At 47.8% G+C, this 19,829-nt stretch overlaps 1 protein-coding gene across 1 annotated transcript in view; it reads right to left on the bottom strand.

The window, feature by feature from the left end:
• Positions 1-19,829, bottom strand: part of lama3 (laminin, alpha 3) — a 195,125-nt gene that overhangs the window by 85,790 nt on the left and 89,506 nt on the right. Inside the window, 6 exon segments of the mRNA XM_078397982.1 lie at positions 340-479; positions 1,811-1,937; positions 4,606-4,780; positions 14,726-14,823; positions 16,414-16,522; positions 18,526-18,689. Coding sequence (XP_078254108.1) covers positions 340-479; positions 1,811-1,937; positions 4,606-4,780; positions 14,726-14,823; positions 16,414-16,522; positions 18,526-18,689 — 813 coding nt within the window.

Here is a 19,829-nt window from a genome sequence, read left to right as displayed (position 1 = left end):
AGGCAGCATCTCTGCAGAAAAAGGAGAGGTGACGTTTTGGGTCGGGACCCTTTTTCAAATATGAAGGGTCTGAAGAAGGGTCCTGACCTGAAAAGTCACCCTTCCTTTTCCTCCAGAGATGCTGCCTGACCTGCTGAGTTATTCCAGCACTTCATGTCTATCCACCTTTCACTTGCAAGGCTTTGTCCTGACCCCACTTCTCTTTTCCATCTTCCTCACTCCCCCCCCCCCCTCCGACTCATCAGTCTGAAGAAGGGTCCCAACCCGCAACGTCCATTCTCTCCACAGATGCTACCTGACCCGCCGAGTTCCTCCAGCACTGATTTCTGTTGAACTTACCACCCAAAGTACTTTGTCTTTTGGAACAGTGAGGGTCAGAGACACTTCCTGTCTCTTTAAGTCCAACTCTGTTCTCTGTCCTGAAGTAATCTGACTGCGGCATCCGAACCCGTGAGGGCAGAAGGCAGCGTTGAAGGATCCTAGGAGCCAAATAAACACGGTGTTAACACTGAATTCACCATCAATCCGAAGAAGGATCCCGACCCAAAATGTTGGCTGACCATATCCCTTCATAGATGCTGACTGACCCGCTGAGTTCCCCCAGCACTTTGTGTTTTGTTCCAGATTCCAGCATCTGCAGTTCCTTGTGCTACATAATACTTATCCAGCAATTTGTTGTTAACCAAAACTAAATCCAGACTTGGAGTCATTGTCATTTTGCATGGAAACGGGCCCATCAGCCCATCTACTCCATGCTGACCATGACACGCAATCTACGCTGTCTTTGACACTCAGAGACTACAATCATTGTCTCTGATGACACTTATTAACTACTACAGATGCACCCCAGAAAGCATCCTATTGGGTTGCATCACAGCTTTGTTTGGTAACAGCTCTGCCCAAGAAAGACCACAAGAAATTGCAGAGAGCATTCAATGAAAAAGACTATACATAAATGCAATCAAGCCGTCCACTGTACCCTCACCAGCAGATTTAGAGTCTTTTAGGGGTACAGCATGGAAACAGGTCCTTCGGCCCACCGAGTTCACGCCGATCAGCCATCACCCCGTACAATAGCACTATCCTGCACACTAGGGACAATTTACAATTTTACAGAAGCCAATTAACCTACAAAACCTGCACATTTTTGGAGTGTAAGATTGTACCCAACCCCGGCGGCTCTTTATGCTCACCACAGAAGTAGATCTGCAACCACGCATTACAATTGTTCCACTCTTTTAAATCTCTACTCTGACAGCAACATTTCTTACATTAACTGTGCTATTCACGTTATTCCCTTCATCCTGTACCTGTACACTGTTGATGGCTCGATTGTAATCCTGCATTGCTGACTGGTTGGCACGCAACAAAAGCTTTTCACGGTACCTCAGTACACGTGACAATCGGTGTTTCAGTGCTAATTCTTTAGGTGCCGGAGCGGCCGCTGTTAAATTTCCCCCGCTGGTTAAAATTCCCCGCTGTTTATTTTGGCCTTTTTTTACAGAGGTGCTGGAGCGGTGCTCCGGTGAACTCCGGCAGCACTGCACCCCTGGTGACAATAAACTAAACTCAAACTCTGAGCTCGAGCTCCGTGGGAGGGAACTGGAGCAGCCAGACAAAACCCACGCGATCACGGAATGTTCAAACTCCGCACAGACAGCACCCGTAGTCAGGATCGAACCCGGGTCTCTGGCGCTGTAAGGCAGCAACTGTACCGCTGCATCACCATGTCATCCTGGCTGATCTCTCCTTCCTGAGAAACACTGCCAAGAGGTTTGCACAGCAGCATAGCTGTGGGTGGCTAACTCACCTTTGTAGGAGCCAGCTCCATCCACCATCACCTCCACTGTGAATGTCGGGGTCAAAGGCTGGTAGAAATGCACAAGCACCACATATCTGCCTGTATCTGGCACACTGGTGTTAAAGGTGATCTGATTCTGCGAGAAAAAGAAAAAGTTTTATAAAATAATCTTTTGTGTTTTATTTCCCACATATATGAAAATCAAAAACGTTGGTGAGGCCGCAGTTGGAGTAGTCTGATGAAGGGTTTTGACCCAAAACGTCACTTATTCCTTTTCTCTAGAGATGCTGCCTGACCCGCTGAGATAGCATTTTGTGTCTATCTTGGAGTACTGCATTCAGTTTTGGTCACCCTGCTATAGGAAAACATACCATGGAGCTGGAGAAAGTGCAGAGATTTACGAAGATGTTGACAGGACTTGAGGACTTGAGCTATAGGGAGAGATTGAGCAGGGCTAGGACTTTATTCCTTGGAGCACAGGAGGCTGAGAGGTGAGCTTATAGAGGTGTATAAAATCATGAGAGGGATAGATTAGGTAAATGCACAGAGTCTTTTATCCAGAGTAGGGGAATCGAGAACCTGAGGGAATAGATTTAAGGTGAAGGGGGAAAGATTTTACAGGAATCTGAGGGGTAACTTTTTCATGCAAAGGGTGGTGGGTGTAGTGAATGAGCTGCAGAAGGAGGTCGTTGAGGCAGGGACTATCGGAACGTTTAAGAAGCAATTAGACAGGTACATGCGTAGGACAGGTTTAGAGCGTTATGGGGCAAGCGCAGGCAGGTGAGACAAGTGTAGATGGAACATGTTGGTCGATGTGGGCAAGTTGGGCCGAAGGGCCAGTTTCCACACAGGATGACCTTGAAAATTAAGAGGCTCGTGAGGCCGCACTTAGTATATTGTGTTCACCCTGCTGTAGGAAAACATGCCATTCATTAAGCTGGAAAGGATGCAGAGAAGATTTACGAGGATCTTGCCAGGACTAGAGGGCCTGAGCTATAAGGAGTGGTTAAGCAGGCTAGGACTTTATTCCTTGGAGTGCAGGAGGCTGAGGGGTGATCTTATGGAGGTGTACAAAATCATGAGCTAAGGTGAATGCACCCTAGTCTTTAACCCAGAGTAGGGGAATCGAGAACCAGAGATTGAAAGTCAGAGGGGAAAGATTTAATGGAAACCTGAGGGTAAAAAAGATCGATAGATTATTAAAGATTAAATATGTCAAGAGATATAATGTTCATGCAGGGAAATAGTGCTGAGGTAAAGGATTAACCATGATTTAATGAGATACAAGGAACTGCAGATTCCGATTACAAAAATGATTGAATGTTAAGGTAGAGCAGGCACGATGGGCTGAATGGCCTAGTCCCTGCTACAACATCTTATGTTCTTGTATTAAGTAATGGATTGTTTCCTCTGGAACGTTGGAGGTTGAGGAAAGACCTGCCAGAAATATCTACCATTGTGAGAGACATAGATGGGGTAGACAGTCAGAACCTTTTTCCCAGGGTGGAAATGTTAAAGACTAGAGGGCACAACTTTAAGGTGAAAGGAACAAAGTTTAAAAGAGATGTGCAGGGCAAGTTCTTTTACACAGAGGGTGGTGGGTGCCTGGAACATGCTGCCAGTGGTGGTGGTGGTGGCAGATGTGCCAGTGACGTTTAAGAGATTTTTGGATAGGTTGGGGAAGGTTGGGATATGGATTATGTGCAGGCAGATGAGAATTGGTCTTGGCATTATGTTCAGCACAGAAATTGTGGGCTGAAGGCCCAGTTCTTGTGCTGTACTATAGACAATGGACAATAGACAATAGGTGCAGGAGTAGGCCATTCAGCCCTTCGAGCCAGCACCGCCATTCAATGCGATCATGGCTGATCACTCTCAATCAGTACCCCGTTCCTGCCTTCTCCCCATACCCCCTCACTCCGCTATCCTTAAGAGCTCTATCCAGCTCTCTCTTGAAAGCATCCAACGAACTGGCCTCCACTGCCTTCTGAGGCAGAGAATTCCACACCTTCACCACTCTCTGACTGAAAAAGTTCTTCCTCATCTCCGTTCTAAATGCTGTTCTACGTTCTATGTTTTAATAAGCTCACCCCTGAGCCTCCTATGACCCAAGTCCCAGCCTATCCAACCTCTCCCAATAACTCAAGCCCGCAAGCCCAAGTAACTTCCTAGTGAGTCTCTTCCGAAACAATGACATCCTTCCTACAGCTGGGCGACCAGAACTGCACATAGTCCTGGTCCTACCAACCTTGGGTTGGAAGACAAAGGGCAGACACACCGTGTGAATACATAAAACATCCAGGAAATTGAAGAGAATTGTGGACGCAGCCCAGACCATCACTCAAATCAACCACCCTTCCATTGACTCCATCTACACCTCACGCTGCCACGACAGGACCACAGGCATAATCAAGGGCCAGTTTCATCCTGGTCACTCCCTCTTCTCCCCTCTCCCTGCAGGCAAGAGGAGCAGAAATGTGGAAAAGCACACCTCCAGATCCAGGGACAGTTTCTTCCCAGCTTTTATCAGACAATTGAACCATCTATCACCAACTAGAGAGCGGTCCCGAGCTACCATCTACCTCATTGGAGACCCTCAGACTATCTTTAATCAGACTTTACCTTTGCACTGAAGGTTATACCCTTCATCCTGTATCTGTGCACTGTGGACGGCTTGATTGTAATCATGTATAGTCTTTCCATTGACTGGTTAGCACGCAACAAAAAAGGATTTTATTCTCTGCACCTCGGTACACATGACAATATAATAAACGAAACTGCAAACAAGATCAAGAGTTGATTACCTGTGGCGCTTTCAGTAAAATGATGTCTCCAGGCTCCACCTTGGTTGGAGGGTGCTGGGAGATGTGCAGGTCAGCATCAGGGTTGTGGTGGAGGGGTTCGCTGGCTGTTGAAAGGACTCCTTCCTCCACCCTCACTGTGGAGATGGGCGTTTCATACTTGGATGCAACACATGAGCTGTGGAAAATTGCAAAAATAAAGACGGTGCATTTTATGAAAATAACATTTTCCAGTCGGGATTGCATTTAGATTAGTTTAGTTTAGTTTAGAGATACAGCACGGAAACAGGCCCCTCGGCCACCTAGTCTCTGCCGATTAGCGATCACCTGTTCACACTAGCTCTATCCTACACACTAGGGACAATTTTCAGATAGGCCAATTAACCTGCAAACCATTACGTTTTTGGAGTGTGGGAAGAAAACGGAGCACGCAGAGAAAACCCATGCAGGTCACGGGAAGAACGTGCAAACTCCATTCAGACAACACATGTAGTCAGGATTGAACTCGGGTCTCTGGCGCTGTGAGACAGCAACTCTACCGTTGTGCCACCGTGGTGCCCTAACTAACTTGGAAAGCTCACAGTCTCATTTCACTTGGACCGAGTGGTGAAGAAGGCATTGGCACACTTGGACATTGAACATAGAATGTTACAGAACATGTACTGAATATGCTGCCAACTTAAACTAATCTTAAAGTTAAAATAAGGGGTGGCACAGACAATCAAAGGGATGGCACAGTGGCGCAGTGGTAGAGTTGCTGCCTTACAAGTTAGTTAGGCGGCACGGTGGCGCAGCGGTGGAGTTGCTGCCTTACAACGAATGCAGCGCCGGAGACTCAGGTTCGATCCTGACTACGGGCGCCGTCTGTACGGAGTTTGTACGTTCTCCCCGTGACCTGCGTGGGTTTTCTCCGAGATCTTCCTCCCACACTCCAAAGACGTACAGGTATGTCGGTTAATTGGCTGGGCAAATGTAAAAATTGTCCCTAGTGGGTGTAGGATAGTGTTAGTGTGCGGGGATCGCTGGGCGGCGCGGACCCGGTGGGCCGAAGGGCCTGTTTCTGCGCTGTATCTCTAAATCTAAATCTAAACACCGGAGAGCTGGATTCAACCCTGACTACAAGTGCTGTCCGTACAGAGATAGTTTGTTTTTCCTGTGACCATGTGGGTTTTCTCCGGGTGTTCCTGTTTCCTCCCATATCCCAGAGACACGAGAGTAGGTTAATTGGCTTCATAAGTTGTAAAATTGCCCCGTGTGTGCGATAGTGCTAGCATACGGGGTGATCACTGTTCGGCACGGACTCAGTAGGCCGAAGGACCATGCTGTATCTCTAAAGCTAAGGTCTAAGATCTAAAGGGTCTCAACCCGAAACGTCACCCATTCCTTCTCTCCAGAGACGCTGCCTGTCCTGCTGAGTTACTCCAGCATTTTGTGCCTATCTAAGATCTAAATCTCTTCCTCCTGGATGTGACCCATATCCCTCTATTCCCTGCATAGCCATGTGCCAATCTGAAAGCCTCTTTAACACCTATTTGCCCACCACCACCCCTGGCAGCATGTGCCAGGCACACGCCATCTTTAGTTTAGTTTAGTTTACAGCGTGAAAACAGGCCCTTCAGCCCACCGAGTCCGTGCCAACCAGCGATCCCCGCACATTAACACTATCTTATGTACACCAGGGACAATTATACCAAGCCAATTAACCTACAAACCTGTACGTCTTTGGAGTGTGGGGGGAGAACAGAAGATCTCTGAGAAAACCCACATGGTCATGGGGAGAATGTATAAACTCCGTACAGACAGCACCCGTAGTCGGGATCGAACCCAGATCTCTAGTGCTGCAAGCGCTGTAAGGCAGCAACTCTTGCGCTGCGCCACCGTGCCGCCCATATTTTAAAAATCTTTCAAGCATGTAAATAAGCCCTTCAGCCCAATTCATCCAGGGCTTCTACTTGAATTACTCCTATTTGCCTATTTGGCCCATCTAAGGTCATAAGCTCATCATGAATAGCAGTAGAATTAGGCCATTCGGCCCATCAAGTCTACTCCGCCATTCAATCACGGCTGATCTATCTCTCCCTCCTAACCCCATTCTCCAGCCTTCTCCCCATGACCTCTGACACCTGTACTAATCAAGAATCTATCCCTGCCTTAAAAATATTCACTGACTTGGCCTCCACAGCCTTCTGTGGCAAAGAATTCCACAGATTCACTACCCTCCGACCAAATAAATTTCTCCTCATCTTCCTAAAAGAACGTCCTTTAATATCTCCCGAACATTTTCCGTCCTTGAATCTGTCCAAATGATTTTTAAACATTTATTTGAGTTTAGCGATATAGCACGGAAACAGGCCCTTCAGCCCATCAAGTCCACGCTGACCATCAATCACCCGATCACGGGTTATTCAACTTTCTGATCCTCTCCCTACGCAGGGAGATCGCACTTGGGGCATTGTGTTCAGTTGTGGTCACTTTGCTGCAGGAAAGATGCCATTAAGTTGGAAAGAGTACAAAGAAGAAGTAAGTGGATATTTGCAGAACTCGAGTCTTGAGCTATGGGAAAAGGTTGGGCAGGTGAGGAGTCTATTCCCGGGAGCACACAAGGCTGAGGGGTGATCATATAGAGGTGTAGGAAATCATGAGGGGAAATGTCAAGGTGAATGAATGCACAGTCTTTTCCCCAGCGTAGGGGAATCAAAAAATCGAGGACATAGGATTAAGTTGAGAAAAATATGATATAATAGGAACCCGAAGGGCAATCGTTTGCACCCAGAGGGTGGTGCGTACATGGAATGAGTGGCCAGAGGAAGTAGGTACAATAAGAACATTTAAAAGTCTTTCGGCCAGGTACTTGGATAGGAAAGGTTTAGAGGGCTATGGGTCAAATGCAGGAAGATAGATGGGTCTAGCTTAGATGGGGGGTTTTGCTCAGCAGAGATGGGTTGGGCCAAAGGGCCTGTTTCTATGCTGTATGACTCTGTGACAATTGAAAATGCAATGCCAGAGGGCTGTGCATTGAGCAATAGGTCTACAGGGAGTGTTCTCAAAGACTGGAGGTCTGCCAAGCTCCTGCGGCCTCGTAGTTCCTGATTTAATCAATCTTGCTGCCTTTATGACTTTTATTCACCCGCTGTACAATAGAAGCCGTTTATGACAGAGTGACTTGAATAAATAATGCTATTCACTCAACACTCTCTGGAGTCAAAGCACAAATGCTATTTACAATCACACTTCTGTGTCCATATCGCAGAAACGCAATCTCGGCATGAAGGGAAAAACATTTCAACCGCCGTTTACTCAAAGGATATTTTCAAACCGATGCCAAAAGCAAACTTGTATATTTTGTACATTAATTGAGAGGCTTTTGTGTAGTTAGCTGTTGGATCACAATAACCCATGTCCCACTGGAAATAGATTATCCTGATTAATTCCATGAAAACCCTTTCAGATTTATTTGTTCACAGGAAGCGGACATTCCTGGCAATTACAGCTCAAATCCAATGGCCCCATGAGCTGAGGAGCTAATTAAGAGTCCACTGCACAATGGCACGGCAGTACAGAGGGTAGAGTTGCTGCCTCTTAGCACCAGAGACCCAGGTTCAATCCTGATCTCCGGTGCTGCCTGCATTGAGTCCACACGTTCCAAAATTCTTTTGAGTTTATAGTTTGGAGATACAGCATGAAAACAGGCCTTTCGGCCCCCCCCCCCCCCCCGAGTCCCCCCCCCCCCCCCCCGAGTCCATGCCAACCATCAATCACCAGGACACTAGTTCTATGTTTTCTCACTTTTGCAAAATTTGGTAAGAAACCGGAGTACCCAGAGAAAACCCTTGTGGTCACAGGGAGACATACAAGCTCTGTACAGACAGCACCTGTAGTCAGGAGTGAACCCGGGTCTCTGGCAAAGAGGCAGCAACTTTACCACTGCGTCACTGTGCCACTCCAGAATTCTCTTGAACTTCCACAGGTGCTCGTTCCAAAGATATGCAGGTTTTGAGGTTAATTTTCATCAGTAAAATTGTGAATTGTCCGTAGTGTATAGGATAGTGCTAGTGTAGGGGGTGATCGCTGGTCAGCTTGGACTCACTGGGCCAAAGGGCCCTGTTTTCGCACTGTATCTTTAAACTAAACTAAACTAAGGAGGTAGTTGAGGCAGATGCTACAATGGCATGTAAAAGATTCAGATAGGTACGTGGATTGGAAAGGTTTAGAGGGATATGGGTCATAGGCAGGAAATTGGGACTAGGATAGATGAGGCATCTTGGTCAGAATGGATGAGTTGGGCTGAAGGGCCTGTTTCCATGCTGCACGACTCTATGTAAGACTTTACATCACTCTGCTCGTCCGTCCGGGAGACTTTATAACTCTCTAACGAGCAGAAGAAAGATCTGCGGCTCTGCTGGTTTAAATTACAATTTAAACACAAAGTACTTGTGTTATAACTCCAGGATAAGCACTCAACTAAGAAAACCAAGCCCAAAACCAAAGTATTATCTAACTAAATACACCAACTTACAATAAATTGCTCCATATGCAAAAAAAACCCCAGCTACCTACTTATTAATTCTCTTTAAAAAAAAAATCTAATCCTGTAGATGCAAGTATATCATTGGGGTTATCAAGTGGGCACCTCCCTTCATTGGTGTTTCATTGAGTTAGGCCCACGACACCTCAGGTGAGGAAGGCTCAACAGAATGAACCACCCACCATCTGCACAGAATCTGTTCTCTGCTATCTTTCCTCTTGCCAAAGAAATACTCCGTGAAGTACTAGGCTTAATCTTCAATATAGTCCATGTAAGATTATTATTTAACTTCTCTAACAACCTTGTACAAGCTGCTGTAGTGGTCACCAAAGTCATATCATCCATGTAGGCCCTGATTGGAGGGAGGCGCAGCGGGACTGTTGTATGTTGAAAGACTGGAGTGACTAGGCTTACTGGAGTGACTAGGTATACACTGGAATTTAGAAGGATGAGAGGGGATCTTATCGAAACATATAAGATTATTAAGGGGTTGGACACGTTAGAGGCAGGAAACATGTTCCCAATGTTGGGGGAGTCCAGAACCAGAGGCCACGGTTTAAGAATAAGGGGTAGGCCATTTAGAACAGAGATGAGGAAAAACTTTTTCACTCAGAGAGTTGTAAACCTGTGGAATTCTCTGCCTCCGAAGGCAGTGGAGGCCAATTCTCTGAATGCATTCAAGAGAGAGCTAGAAAGCTCTTAAGGATAGAGGAGTCAGGGGGTATGGGGAGAAGGCAGGAACGGGGTACTGATTGAGAATGATCAGCCATGATCACATTGAATGGTGGTGCTGGCTCAAAGGGCCGAATGGCCTACTCCTGCACCTATTGTCTATTGTCTATCTCTCCCTGCCGACGACCCACCGTGATGCTCTAATCACTAGCTCCATCACCATTGTAAACACTAACGGGGAAATAGTACACCCTGCCACAATGCCCATCTCTAGGCTCTGCCATGCTGTCATAAAGTCTGCTGTACTAAAACACATTCGGACATCATGGAAATATGCTTTTACTAAATTTACTATTGATCCTGGAACTCTAAAGAAATGAAAAGCATTCCAAATAAGACTATGCGGCACAGATCCAAACGCATTTGCCAGGTCCAAAAACACTACATGCAAATCCCTTCTGTCGAGCTTGGCTGTCTGAATCTGGTGCCATGTTACACTCATGTGTTCAAAGCAACCTGCGAAACCTAGGATTCCTGCTTTCTGCACGGTGCTATCTATTAACCTGTTCCTTCCTAAATAACTTGCCAGCCACTGTGCCACTATGCGAAAGAAAATCTTGCCTTCGACATTTAGGAGACATATAGGCATAAACTGACTAAACTCTGAAGACTCTTTCTCCTTGGGAATGAAAACTCCCCCTGCTCTACGTCAAACCCTCGGTATAACCTGCTTCTCCCAAACTATACACAAGAGCCTCCACAAGAATCTAAGCACATCAGGTGCACCTGCATAGACCCGGTAAGGAACTCCATTCGGCTCTGGGGCAGAAGAAGCCTTATTACGGCTTCCACTTCCTTCCACTTTGGTGGCAAAACATCTAACTTATTATTTCTCCTAAGGGTGGTGAATTTGAAGGGAAACCCATTCCCCTTTTCTTTTCTGGATCCGAATATGTCCTTTTTAAATATTCCTCTAACTCTTCCTTTGAAGCATTGAGCTTTCCACTTTTTGCCTGAATAAACATTCTTTTAACAAATTTAAATAGATCCTTATAAAATGCTGTCCTGACTCGCTCCTTCTTTTTTCTCTTCCTCCTAAGGTGTTCTGCCCTCCTTAATATTGCTAACCGATTTCTTAACTCTTCTTGCAAAGACATTAATTCCCTCTCTCTCGTCAACTGTGGACTTTCTCCACTGCTTTCTCAACTGTCTCCTCTCCTTCGCTAATCTCTTGATTTCTCTCTCTCTCGTCTAGATCTAACCACCTGTAGAGCCCGCACCTTTTTCTTAATAACACCAAACCGGTCCGCACCATATTGATAAACTCTCCCATCGTATCTAACTTGTTTCCCACTGTCCCGTTCAGACTCTATAGCACCTTCACCAAATCTATACTAACAGTTTCCCATTCCGTCCTTTCACTTGCCCTGGGCCATTAAACTCTAGGATTCAGCCCACCATTCTCCCCCCTGACTGGCAGATTACCCTCACCACCACCTACGTCCCCCTCTACAGCACTTGTTCCCTCCTCATCATAAGCAGGGGTAATGATATCCTGCGGTCTGCGGTTCTCCACCCGTCGCTGGGCTTCACTCGACTGACTTGCCTGACTTCTCAAGAAGTACTGTAAGAAAATAACTGCAGATGCTGGTACAAATCAACGGTATTTATTCACAAAGTGCTGGAGTAACTCAACAGGTCAGGCAGCATCTCAGGAGAGAAGGAATGGGTGACGTTTCGGGTCGATACCCTTCTTCAGACTGTTCTTCATCTCAAGAAGTACTGCTCAATGCGATTTTCCCTGCACTCCCTCTAACAAGCACTTCTTCTTTCCCTGATGTATTCTGTTGTTACTTTTTGCCAACCACAAGAATAGACCTGGAGCTTCTTTCACCTCTACCACTGAGCCGCTGTCCTTCATTGATGCGCTAATCCTACTCATACTCCATCCGTGAGTCATCTTCTGCCCCACCCTCGCAGACTCTAGGGGTATCTTTCTTTTATTTGTCATAGCTCGTTAGGGGTGCAGCAAGGCTGGTTACAATCTATGTCACTGCTGCAATGAGGTGCTAACCCATAACAGCTCCAGTGAGGTCTATTTCCTCCTGTCAGCTGTCCTTCCAAGCTGTCGCATGGACTTTCCCTAGTTGTCAGCTGCTCTGTTCACAGCAGTCACTAGCTGGGCTGGATGTTAAATTACAATTAAAACACAAAGTACTTGTGATATAACTCCAGAATAAGCGCTCAACTAAGAAAACCAAGCTTTTCCCTTGCTGCACCCTGCCGACAATGTCTCAGAGCTTCTGTGCGTAGCTGGAAGGAAAGGATATTTGACTTGAATTACAAATCAGCCGATCATCAAACTGAAATGTTGCCAAGTCTGCCTCAGGTCTAAGCCGCACCCACGCTAGGAATTTGCTGCAAGTCCTGTGGAACTTACCAAGTTTGGGCAAGACTACGGATTGCTTTGGGGACTAGATTGATGGAGATAATGCACATTTACATCGGTGCAATAACAAACTAAAATCACAAATTTACGGCTAAACAGCGGATGGCTTATACTCTGACAGGAGCTGAGAGACGTGGAGGAGCAGCCCTGACACCCACTGACCAATGGAAGTAAAAAGGAGGACCAGACATGAGGGAGCCGCCATGAAGGGGGGGAGGACAAAGGAGGACCCGGCATGGGTGTGGGGGTGGGGACGGATTGGGGGTGGGGGGGGCAGGGGGAAGGGAAGAGTGCGGGGAAGTGGGAGGGGGAGGGTGGGAGGGAGTACAAAGGAGGACCCGGCATGGGTGTGGGGGTGGGGACGGATTGGGGGGAGTGCGGGGGGAAGCGGGGGAGGGCGGGGGAGTGGGAGGGGGGGGAGTACAAAGGAGGACCCGGCATGGGTGTGGGGGTGGAGACGGATGGGGGGGGGTGGGGGGGGGGCAGGGGCAAGGCAGGGGGGAGGGAAGAGGGCGGGGGAATGGGAGGGGGAGGGGGGGGGAGTACAAAGGAGGACCCGGCATGGGGGTGGGGGTGAGGGTGGGTTGGGGGGGCGGCAGGGGGAGGGGGAGTGTGGAGGGGGAGGGGGAAGCGGGCGGAACAAAGGAGGACTTGGCGTGGGATACTTTGTAACTTTGTCGGCGCCATTTATGTGGCGACTCGTTGCCTACCTTGTGTACGCAAAACAAAGAATTTTACTGTGACTCATCACATGTGACAATAAAGTATTCATTCGTGGTCACTTTGGCCAAAAGTAACAGTGGATGGCAGGGCCCTGGACAGATATAGGTTTATGTTTATTAATGTCACGTGCACCCGGGTACAGGAAAAGCTTTGTTTTGCACACCAGCCAAACTGTACATAAATACAACAATCTTATTCCCTGAATGTGGTGACGCAGGTAGACAGGGCAGTGAAGAAGCTATTTAGCACACCTAACTTAATCCGATAGGGCATTGAATACAGAATGTAGAAACTGCCGATGCTGGTTTACACAAAAGGGCACAAAATGCTGGAGTAACTCAACTCACCTGTTGGTCGGTGCTTCCTTGGTGGACCGAAGGGCCTGTTTTCATGCTTTATGACTCTCTGCAGATGCTGGTTTACACCAAAGATAGTCACAAAGTGCTGGAATAAGGATAGGTGACATTTTGGGTCAGGTCCCTTCTTCAGACCCATCCTTTTTCTCCTGAGATGCTGCCTTACCCACTGAGGTACCCTAGCACTTTGTGTCTATCTTTAGTATAAAGCAACATCTACAGTTCTTTGTTTCTACGTAGTTTTTAATTGTCATATGTACCGGCAAAAGACAATGAAATTCCTACTTGCTGCAGCTTCAAAGGCACAATAAACCAATAACACAGAGAATATAATCATTTTAAAAATCACTAAATTCATATGCAAAGTACTATAGGATCCATCGTGAGTAGAAGGAACAAGCTGCCAGAGGATGTAGTTGAGGCAGGTACCATAACAACATTTACGAGATATTTGTACAGGTACATGGGTGGGACAGATTTAGAGTGATATGGGACAAACTCAGGCAGGTGGGACCAGTGTAGATGGGACTTCTGGGTTGGCATGGGCAAGTTGAGCTGAAGGGCCTGTTTCCATGCTGTATGACTCAATAGCTCTACGAGTGTAAAAACGGAAGTCTGCAATGCATCCAAACTCACAGTCCACAGAGGATGATAATTGCGGAGGTTAGTGTTGTGCAATGTTCAAGAGTCTGATGATTTCTGGGAAGAAGCTGTTCTTGAACCTGTACCTGGGGAGGTCGGTACCTGTGATGGGCCCAGCAGCGTCTACAGTCCCTGTCAATTCTGGGTGTTCGAGGTGCCGAATCAGACCATTCTGAGCCTGATGATAGGGTCAGGGAAAGGTCACTAATCCTTAATCATTAAAGAGTGAGTCCAGGTTACGGGGCTGCACGATGGGTTACTCGACAGGTTGAGGCATGGAGAGTGGGCGATGCAATATCACCTTGTGCTCATTAATCAGATGTTTTTCTACCTTTATCATCTGGTGTTGATCTTTTTGACCAAGGAGTGAACACAAATTTAATCATAGATAGGCACTCTTGATTCCTGATGAAAGTGCAGCAGTGGGCAGCACGGTGGCGCAGCAGTAGAGTTACTGCCTTACAGCGCCAGAGACCTGGGTTCGATCCTGACTACAGGTGCTGTCTGTATGGCGCTTGTACGTTCTCCCTGCGATCGCCTGGGTTTTCCCAGGGTGCCCCGGTTTCCTTCCACACTCTAAAAACTTACAAGTTTGTAGGTTAACTGGCTTTGGTAAAAATTGTAAATTGTTCCCAGTATGTAGGACGGTGCTAGTGTACGGGGTGATTGCTGATCGGCATGGACAAGGTGGGCCGAAGAGCCTGTTTCTGCGTTGTATCACTAATGTCATTAGGTAGGCCATTGTACAGCATTTACCTCCGGTTGGTGATGGGTCCATGAACAGCCACACAATGCACCTTTGGTTCCACGTGCTCGTTGCAGTATTCATTGGCAGGTATTAAATAAACTCGGTGCTGTCCGTGAAAAGGAATAAAGGAAAACAAGTATCAGTATCCTGCTGGTTTTTAAAAAAAAGCCGCCCAGTGCATCACCGCACTCAGCGAGAAATCTTGACCCACCTCAGTTTTAGATAAATGGTCCCATAACTCACAGCCATGTCCCCAAGTTCGTGACTCTCCCACAAGTGGAAACATCTCCATATCTACCCAGTCACTGCTGAGTTTAAAGATACAGCGTGGAAACAGGCACTTCAGCCCACTGAGTCCATACCGACCAACAATTATCCATACACTAGATCTATCCTGCCCACTAGGGACAATTTACAGAAGAGAAAATTAACCTACAAACCCACAGATCTTTGTGATGTGGGAGGAAACCGACACAGTTACAGGGAGAATATACAAACTCCGTACAGACAATGTACAGATATTTCCGTACACTGGACATCTGTACAGATGTTTCCAAACACTGTTTCTGATACGCTTCTATATATATATATGATGGGGCGTTGTTCTTTCACACTTCTAAGCTCCAAACAGTAGATCCAAACTATCTAGCCTTTCTCGAAAGAACAACGCCCCATCATTTATTTTCCCTGTTCAAATGAGCAATCCTCAAGGAATTTAATCAGAACCACTTCCTGAGTGGATAGCCATCAACTCAAAATATTAACTCTACACAGAAGCTGCCTGACCTGCTGAGTGTTTCCAGCTTTCTCTATTTTTAATTCAGATTTCCAGCATCTAAAAGGTTTTGCTGTTGATTTTCAACATCAGGGACACAGGCGCGGACACACAAACAGACGCACAGAAACAGAGACATAAACACAGACATTGACACACACACACACTCACCTACCGAATAGTGAAAGGCTTGGATAGAGTGGATGTGCAGAGGATGTTTCCACGAGTGGGGGAGTTTAGGACCAGAGGGCACAGGTTCAGAATTAAAGGACATTCCTTTAGGAAGATGAGGAGGAATTTCTTTGGTCAGAGGGTGGGTGAATCTGTGGAATTCATTGTCACAGTAGGCTGTGGAGGCCGTCAACGGATATTTTTAAGGCAGAAATAGATAAGATTCTTGATGAAACGGGTGTCAGGGTTTATGGGGAGAAGGCAGGAGAATGGGGTTCAGAGCGAAAGATAGATCAGCCATGAGTGAATGGCAGAGTAGACTTGATGGGCTAATTCTGCTCCTATCACATATGAACTTAAGAATTTATACACAGACGTACACATACAGACACAGCCACACACACACAAACAGATACACACACACACACACACACACACACACACACACACACACAGGCACACATGCACAAATACACACAGGCAAATGCACAGACACATAGACATAAACATAGACACAGACACACAGATACACACACACACATACACAGCCAAACATACACACAAAAAGACCCCCACACACACACACACAGACATAAGTACATAATCAGAACTGCAAACACACGCATATACACACATACACAAACACACACACAAACACGCGCACAAACATGCACACAGGCCGCACGCACACACACGCACACACGCACGCACACACACACACACACACACACACACACAGGATGGCCGTACCAATGAGAAGCTGACTGACGTTCCCTGCAGATGGAGTTCCACGTCCGAGGACAGATCAAAGGTTGCGATGCGGCCGTGCTGATCAATCGCCACGCTCCGACACGGGAAACTGTGGGAACACAAAGGCCAATGATACCTCACACACGCACAGGGGGCACGGGCACCTCTCACATGTACAGTCGGCCAGCGTACCGGCATCACCAGCAGACTGGTGGCTCCCACTGACAGCGCTGGTACAGTGCACTGTGGCATGGCCATCAGTGATGGGATCAGGCCAGCTGGGCTGAATGGAACAACGGTGCCCCCTCAGCAGATGATTCAAGGTGCCGGAGAATCGATCGGATATGGAGAGGGGGACAGAGGGAGACCTGTCACACAGAGGATCAACAGAAACTCCCTGCTTGTGGGGGGTAGGGGAGAGGTGCGGGAGTGTCTTTTCAAGGTTGTTATAGTACCTGCCTCAATTACCTGTGTGAAAAGGTTCAATGGTTCAGTGGCACTTTATTGTCACGTGCACCTGGAACAGTGAAATTCCTTTTTTTTGCAAACGGTTCAGTAACAATACTATACGTAGGCACAATCTATATATCTATATACTAAAACTCTCATTGGTTTGTTCCTGAACTACAGCCAAAACGGTACACAATAGCAAGACAATTTTAGGCCCACCTTACTCACCGTCGTCCCTTTGATGCTAATCGAAGACGTTTCACTGAAATCGGTTTTTAAAAAAAAGTTATTCATATTTTAAAGTTTAAATCTATCTCCTAGGGAGGGAGGGGGGAGGGAGGGGTGGAGGGAATGGGAGGAGGGAGGGAGGGGTGGGACGATAAGGGGGTTGAGGGGGATGGAGTGGGGGGAGGGGAATGGGGGAGGGGAAGGGGAGGTGGAGGAAGGATGAGGGGGGAGGGGAAGTGAGGAGGAGGAGGGGAGGGGTGGGGGAAGGGGTAGAGGGAGGGGATGGGGGGTGGAGGGAGGGGGAGGGGAAGGGGAGAGGAGGAGGGAGAGAGGGGGAGGGGGAGAGGGGGAGGGGGAAGGAGGGTGGAGGAGGGGTAGGAGGGGGAGGGAGGGTGCTGCACCAATGCAGGAGAGGTTTGGGCCCAACAGGTCCACTTGGTCCAGTATATTACTAAACCTCTCATCTTGTATGTATGTTCCCGAAATACAGCTAAAATGGTACATGATAGCGCAACAATTTTAGGGGCACCTTACTCACGATTCTCCTGCGGTGTGCAGTATCAAATTTCATTATATTTTTAAAGTAATTCACTTTATAAACTTTAATAAACTTTATACTGCGAATGGGACAAGTCATTTTGATCTAATACTTCCTTGTTGTTCGCCGTCACAATGGGAACCCAACGGGTCATATATGAGATCGCTCTATTAAGATCGCCATTTTGATCTAATGCGGCGTCGCAACGGGGGAGGGTTGCTGGGTCCGGTGGCCTGCACGACTGCGCAGCAGCGCCAGGAGGACCGGCGTTCCCCGCGCCTGACCTTCCTCCTGTGGTGCAGCGTGGCGGCAGAGGGAAGGTCAAAGAAGATGGCCGCCGGCAGGACGAACATGGGGCAGTGCTTTGCGGCCGCTCTCCTGCTGCTGGCCGCCGTGATGGCCACCCGGGGTCGGGGTGAGTGGCTCCCTCTCCCCTTTCCTCTCCCCTCTCGCCCGCCCCCGGCCCCAGGGGAGACTCCCCGGCCGCCACAGCCTCGGATATACCGTGGGATCTTGCTGTGCGCTTTTAGAGTGGGGGAGGGGAGGGTGATAGACCAATGCAGGAGAGGTTTGGACCCAACCTTTAAGTTATACTTAAAAGTAGATTAGACAAGACAAGTGTCGCCAAGTTTCTGCCACCATTTTATACCCTTCAAGTTCGGCATTGTTAAAAATGTCCGTCTCAACTTGGCCATAAAGGCCCGTTGTCTTTGCGACGGCACTGGGTCAGAGTTGCAGGGGTCGGCCTGGCCAAGGAATGTTGTCGATGGCCTCCAACGCTGCTCCATCGTTCTGTGCCGCTGCAAGTCGCATCCTGGGTTCAGCCACAGGAGCTAGGGAAGGTTTTGCACATTTGTTAAACCAGTGGATGTGTGAATCATTGTGCTATGCCGTACCTGTATTTGCAGCTGTACAGATTAAACTTCCCACGATCGGCTGTTCCCTGTGCACTCTGCAAAACCATCTCGAGGGAGTGCACCTGCTCACCCTCGTTGGCGTACTCGATGACAGGAACATACTGGTCCAGCTGGGGGAGGCGGATGGCAAAACGCACGTGAACCTGGGGACACGAGAAGCGGCGTGAAAATCAGAGCACCGCAGAGATAAAAGGAACTGCAGGCGCTGGAATCATGAGCAAAACACAAAGTGCCCGAGTAACCCAAGCGGGTCAGGCAGCATCAGCGGAGGACAGAGACAGATGATCTTTCAGGGTAGGACCCTTCTTCAGAGTGATTATAGAGGGTGGAGAAATCAGGAAAAGAGAGGTGGGAGAGGGACAAGGACTGGAAAGTGATAGGTGGATACTGCCCTGACCCGCTGAGGTGCTCCAGCACTTTGTGTCTATCTTCAGTATAAACCAGCATCTGCAGTTCCTTTCTACACAAGTGATAGGTGGATACAGGTGAGGGGGTTGATTGGCAGATGGGTGATAAAGGCTGGAGGTGAACAGGAGATAATAAGGTGTCAAATAAGGAGCGAAGGGAGGAGTGAAATGTAAAGCCAAAGGGGAGGATATGGGTGAAAGGGGACAGAGAAGAAGGGGGAATAAAAGGGAAATGGGAGACTTGAGGATGGAGGGAGTGCAAAAAGAACAAAACCAGAGTGCAGAATATGGTGTTGCTGCATTATAGCATTACAGTTACAGAGGAAAAACTCCAAGAGCTGCAAAGAGGTAGGTTGGAAGATCAGGACTACACCCTAGCTTACGGGAGTAACATTCAAGAGTCTGATAACAGCAGGGAAGAAACTTTTCCAGAATCTGGTGGTACGCACTTTCAAGCCTTTGTGTCTGCTGCCCGACAGAAGACCATAAGATATTTTTTTAGTTTAGTTCAATGATACAGCGCGGAAACAGTCCCTTCGGCCCACCGGGTCCGCGCTGACCAGCGATCCCCGCACATTAACACTATTGTGGCGGTGCCCGGGGGCTAGGCCACTCCCTTGGTCATTCCCCTCGGCACTGAGTGGACAGGGGGGATTAGGTCACTCCCTGGGTCATTCCCCTGGGGACAGAGTGGTCTGGTGCTACGGGGTTTGCTGGAAGGGGTTATTGTTTTTGACTCGTGCGGGTGACTGAGTGAGTGTATGTTCAGTTACTGCATTAAAGTTATTGTTACTTCTTACCTGGCGTCTGGCCTGATTCCTGTCGCGTCCAGACCCACTACACTATCCTACACACACTAGGGTCAATTATTACATT

The sequence above is a fragment of the Rhinoraja longicauda genome, chromosome 4 (assembly GCF_053455715.1).
Source record: "Rhinoraja longicauda isolate Sanriku21f chromosome 4, sRhiLon1.1, whole genome shotgun sequence".
In the NCBI taxonomy this organism is placed as follows: domain Eukaryota; kingdom Metazoa; phylum Chordata; class Chondrichthyes; order Rajiformes; family Arhynchobatidae; genus Rhinoraja; species Rhinoraja longicauda.
Note: the sequence above shows the minus strand (reverse complement) of the source record. Positions and strands in the feature narration are given on the sequence as shown.